The sequence below is a fragment of the Bubalus bubalis genome, chromosome 6 (genome assembly GCF_019923935.1).
Source record: "Bubalus bubalis isolate 160015118507 breed Murrah chromosome 6, NDDB_SH_1, whole genome shotgun sequence".
Lineage (NCBI taxonomy): Eukaryota > Metazoa > Chordata > Mammalia > Artiodactyla > Bovidae > Bubalus > Bubalus bubalis.
The window spans coordinates 12220893-12226892 of NC_059162.1; the positions used below are offsets into that span (position 1 = coordinate 12220893).

Consider the following 6000-nt stretch of genomic DNA (forward strand, 5'->3'; position numbering starts at 1 on the left):
TGCTTATCTTTGGCTGTCAGTTCAGAGAATGATGAATTGATCAGTCATTTCCTACAAGTCAGCAACATAACCGGGGAACATAAAAGAAACTGCCAGGTCCAGAGCTTTGCCAAAGACTCCTCAGCACCTCATCTGAAGTGAGTTACTGTCAGCAATCAAACCACAACCCCAATAAAGCATCAGCCTAGAGAAGGAGAAAAGAGTATAAAAGATAAGAGATGGAGAAATCTAGTCTGATTGGGGAGATAAGACCAATATACCTGAATCAAGGAAGGATAACAGACATGGGCAAGAATGCTAATGGATACAGAATTTCTTTCGGGAGGGGTGAAAATATTCTCAAATTAAATTGTGATGATGTTTGAACAGTCCCATGAATCTACAAAAAAAAAAAATTGGACTGTAGTATGTTTATTTTTTTTGGCTGTGCCACACAACTTGTGGGATCTCAGTTCCCCAACCAGGGGTTGAACCCAGGCCAGAGCAGTGAAATCCCAGAATCCTAACCACTAGGCCACCAGGGAACACCCCTGAACTATATACTTTAAATGGGTAAATTGTATGGTATGTAAATTATACCTCAATAAAGAAGATTAATTTCTTTTAAAAAAGACACAGGCCACTAGCTGTGGTGGACTAGGAGAAGGGAGACCAGAATTCCAGTCCTTATTGTGCCAGTAACTGTGTGGCCTCGTTTATAGTTGCTCAGTCGCTCAGTCCCGTCCGACTCTTTGCAGCCCCATGGACTATTTCCTCTGGAGTTACTGAAAGGAGCTCAAACTGGCCTCCAGGCTCCTCTGTCTATGGAATTTTCCAGGCAAGAATACGAGTGGGGTGTTATTTTCCACTCCAGGATATCTTTCTGACCCAGGGATCCAACCTGCTGTCTTGCATCTCCTACATTCACAGGTGGATTCTGTGTGACTTTGGTCACTTTCCTTTCTCGTGCCTCATTTTCCTCACCTGTTAGATGAGTAGATGACATTGGAGTAGATGACCTATAAGGTTCCTGTCTTAGTTTCCTGGAGTTGTTCTAACAAATTACCACAAACTTAAAACAACAGAAAGTTATTCTCTCACAGTTCTCGAGGCTATAAGGCTGAAATCAAGGTATTGTCAATACCATGCTCCCTCCAGAGGCCCTAGGTGAGAATGCATTCCTTGTCTTTTCTGGGTTTGTTCCTAGGCTTGTGTCTGCATCTTTCTCTGCTCTGTCTTTCCACTTGGATAGTGAAAATGAAGTCGCTCAATCATGTCCAACTCTTTACAACCCTGTGGACTATAGCCTACCAGGTTCCTCCATCCATTGGATTCTCCAGGCAAGAATACTGGAGTGGGTTGCCATTTCCTTCTCCAGGGAATCTTCCCAATCCAGGGATTGAACCCAGGTCTCCCACATTGCAGGCAGACGCTTTAACCTCTGAGCCACCAGGGAAGCCCTTGGATATACAGTATAAACTCCTCTCAATATCCTTAACTAAATCACATCTTTTGCCATATACGGTAGCATTCACGTGTTCCAAGTGATTGACATAGATATCTTGAGGGAAGGGGGGTAATTCATATATAGATCTTTGCAAGTTTATAGGAGAGTTTAGAGAACAAACTTGAGAAAATTTTAACTGCCTTACATTCTCTAAACACCTCCTTCCTCACTTCCCTTCCTTCCTAGTTCATATTTAAAATAACTTCCATCTGTATGGAACTTTATGGTTTGAAAAGTTATTATGCATTTGTCAGCTCATTGCAATCCCATAAAAACCTGTAAATTTGTTATTATCACTATAATTTCATTTCCAATGAGAAAATGGAGGGTGAGAAAGAGTAAGTGCTCTAACCAAGGTCACCCACGCTGGAAGGTGCCAGGGTTGGACTCCGGCCTTTGTCTTTGCCCTCCACATCCTTTGGTTCCCATTCTACCATCACCTGCCTGAATCTTGGTATAGCATCAAGAGGTTCTAGACCGGGATAGGGTAGATGCACTTGGAGTAAATTCAGTTCTCCCTATTCTTCCTGCTAAGCACAGCTGGAAATCCTGGACACTTTATATAAAACCAACATAGGAAGATCTTAAAGGTGGGAAGAAGAAGTCAGACTGGCGAGGGCTCTTGGAACCCAAAGATTGACATAACAAGAGTTTCTGGGTTTTCTTGCCTCATATATATCCTGGACTGGATACTAGAAAACAACCTGGAAATGTCAAGAGGCACAGACAAAATGAAGTCCCAAGCAAAGCCTGCTTGCCAAAGGACAAGGTAAAAGGCAATTCAGCAAGACAGAAAACCTTTGGACACTCGCTGCCTTACTCCAGCCAAACACCATGGAAAAAAATCATGGTCCCATCTCCAACCCTATAGGGATGTGGAGACCCTAGGCTCTGGCCATAATGAGGTACCCTTCCCCACACCCCATCCCTCCTCAGAGCAGTATCAGAGGAGAGTGGGGAGCCTGGGCTTTCATTCCTGCCCAGAGGTAGTGAGCTCCCCCTCCGGAGGTAATAAGACACCCCTCCCCCTCTCTGTCAGAGTGTCAGAGGAGGCCACCTAGCGGGTTTGAAATCTCACATCCACCCTGCAATAAGGAGTGACCTCTCCCCTCTCCCCTGGGTGAACAAACGGGCCTGAGTGGAGAACGTGGACATTCATTCCTGCCCGGTGTTCGTGAGGTGATGCCCCTTACCCACAACTAGCATGATGTCAGAGGAACCCTGCTAAAATAGAAGATTTAAACACGATCCAGAGTCTCATTACACCAAAAACGTCCAGCAGGCAACCAAGATCATAAATTATACCAAGAACCAAGAAAATCTCATCTTAAATTTTAAAAGACAATTGGCAGAGGCCCAAACCAACATGATGCAGATATTGAAATAATCTGACAAGGATTTTGAAGAATCACAAAATGTCTCAACAAACAATTTTAAAATAGAAAATCTCAGTGAAATAACTGAAGATATAAAGAAGAACCAAATGGAGATTTTAGAACTAGAAAATATAATCACCAAAATTAAAAACTCAATGGATAAGCTCAACAGCAGAATGGAAGGGAAGGAGGAAAAGAATCAATGAACAAATGAACTTGAAGACCAAACAATATAAATGACCCAAGTTGAGTCAATTATCCAAAAGGAGTAATTTGGGTAAAAATAATAGTTTCCTTTTCCTCTTGTGTTTTCTAAATTATATTTGAAAATTAAAGTGAAAAGTATAACACTATCTAAATGTTAATTTCAAAGAATGTAGAAGAAATATTTAATAAAATTATATTGTAAATGGAGGTGGTAAGGGGACTTAAAGGGAGGTGAGTTTTCTACACTTATCTCCAACTGACAATGTGAACACCAGTGGGTCTCCATGATGATGGAATCATTCCGTATCTTGATTTCAGGGTTGAATCTACTTGTGTGGTAAAATGCCTATACATATACTTTATGCACACATATACTATATGCACACATTGGTTTCTAAGTCCATTTACTGGTTTTCATTTTGTACTATACTTACACAAGATTAGCCACTGGGGCACCCTGGGTAACACTGGGTGAAAGATACATGGAACCTCTCTGTATTATCTAAGTAAATCCCTATGCATCTAAAATAATTTCAAAATGAAAACTTTTTAAATAAAAGAGGATTGAAGGGGCAACTTCACAGGCACTTAGGGAGCTCCCATTTAACTCTGGAGGCCAGACATGAAGGGAGGTGGTGCCCAGAGAACAGAGCGTTCTGGATAGGAACCTTCAGTCAGACCCTCACCTTATCCTCATGTGACATCACAAAGCCTCAGAAGCCCCGCCTACCACTCAGAAGTCTTGCCAGCTGAACTACATGTCAGGCCTGTGTTTGCTTTGGAAGCAGTTGTTCAACCTTGCTGAGCAAACTGATCTGCCTGTTCAGTTACATCGGAAGGAAAATGGCCCCATGTGAGCAACAAGTTCAACCGTTTGACACTCGTTCCTAAGCTCTTACAAAGGGCAAGACCAATTCTCCTCGTGTTTTCTTGGTCGTGTGGGCAGTCTGTTTCTACCACATATCTCAGCTGTCTTTGAGAAACCTATGTCTTCCCCACAGCTTCCAGCCTTCTTATGGGACAAGCATACACTAACCACTACCTTATCCGATCCTGCTTACCTGGTCAAAGTCCTCTTCTTCTTTGCACTCCTCATGACTCTGGTCACATTACTTATCCTAGTCTGGAAGGTAACCAGAGACAAAGGCAACAAAAACAGAGAACCAGACCAAAGAAAGGAGGCAACATTGCTGGCTTGAAGACCTATGGTTCTTGGTGGAGACTCCATTGAGGTGAAGACCTGGAGGCCAAGAGGCGGACCACTTAGGAGCTGTCTTAAAAGTAGAGCGTGGGATAGAAGAACAGCTTCGGGCACTGCATCCCCCCTGCCAGATGCTCCCCTTGGCCTCCTCCTCTATGGCCACTTCTGCTATAATTCACATTCATTCTGCTGCTCTTTGTCTTCTCCAACTCCTGAGTTTAAATGTCTTCTCTCCGTGGATCTTTCCAGACTGAAATTATAAATGGCTTTTGATTTTTGTATTAACAGATGAAAAGGAAAAATGGAGGATTAAAAATCACTTACAAAGCCCAAATTTTTAAAATTGGATATGTGTTGACTCTGGGATATTGAAATTATTGGAAACTCATAGCATCTCAAACTCTACAATGAAACCATAGTGGAAGCTCAGTTCCAGAAGATCCTTGAAAGGCTCACCTACCTTGAATTCTAGGTAAAATTCTCCCTCCTCCTCACCTAATTCTGGGAATAAAGAGTATTTCCTCTCACAAAAAAGATTTGAAGCACCAAGTACTTTATCTCTTTTCTTCCCCATCCTCCAACTTTGTGGGTTGGCAAATTTTTTAAATAGCATATTCTAAAGCCATACTTTTGTTTGATTTTTAAGAATTTTTTCTGAATTTGGAACACATTAACTTCCTTTTCAAATGAAATATAAATTAAAGCCATAATGTTTTGAAAATCCATACTCTCAGAAAATTAGGCTTGAGTACACAACCCCCGCTTTCTGGGTTGTGTACTTTGGATCTCAATCCATGGGTCATTCATTCCCTTTCACTTTAACCCATAGAAATGAAGGAGCTTGCTCACTCGTTGCTGAGGAGAGGTCACTATGCTATCAGACCCAAGGGGAGCCCACATGCGCCTCGCTCACACCTGCTTCGGCCAGTGCCTGGCAGTGGTGGTGTGTGTTTTGGGGGTTGACCAGCTTCAGCAGAGACTGATTACAGGTGGCCCACAAGAGGACCTAAGGCCTCATGGCCAAGGAAGCCGTATCCCTCTCCCCTCTGGTAGAGCGGACCCTATATAGAGGCAGCGAACCTTCCATTCAAGATGACTGTCACACTTTTTCTCAGTCCACCTTGCCTGCTTGGGAAGTAGCTGGGGGGTGAGGTAGGATGGAGTGGAGTGGGAAATGAGGTGCGTGGGGTTCTTACGCACCTCTTTTTGGGGCAGGGACGGTCCGCGAAAGGTCAGTCATGCCTCAGAGTTGGCAGAAAGATCCTCACCACTCCTCACTGCCTCCAGATCTTTCTCTCCTATCCCGCAATGCCTTTATTCATCCAGCAGAGGGTTACTAAGCTCTTGATGTGTATCAGGCTCCGGACCTGGGAGCTCGGGATAGGAGAGCCTACACAGCAGTGCCGGATGGATGTTAACCAACTACTCACAGGGATGAACGCTTCATTATCAACTGAGAACAGTGCTCCGAAGAGAATGTGGCTTTGTGAGAGCGTGTATCAAAGGAAACTGACGTGGCCTGGGGAAGGTTTACCCGAGGAAGTCACTCCCAGCTGAGCTATGAACTGAGGAGCTAGCGAAAGTTAGACGCTGACGGATGTGGGCGGAGGGGCACGGCCTTCTAGACAGAGGTCAGCGCGTGCAAAGGCCTGTATCAGCAGGCCTGTTGTAAGAATGGGCCAGAAAGACAGTGATTCTGGAGCACGACCACGGAACCGTATGGAGCTGGA

At 43.8% G+C, this 6000-nt stretch overlaps 1 protein-coding gene across 1 annotated transcript; it reads left to right on the forward strand.

Annotated features, from left to right (window-relative positions):
• Nucleotides 1–3786: 3786 nt before the first annotated feature.
• On the forward strand, nt 3787–4592 carry LOC123334221 (small integral membrane protein 42). Its single transcript, XM_044945472.1, has one exon. The coding sequence runs from the start codon at nt 4056–4058 to the stop codon at nt 4266–4268; it is 213 nt and encodes a 70-aa protein (XP_044801407.1). The 5' UTR covers nt 3787–4055; the 3' UTR covers nt 4269–4592.
• Nucleotides 4593–6000: the final 1408 nt, after the last annotated feature.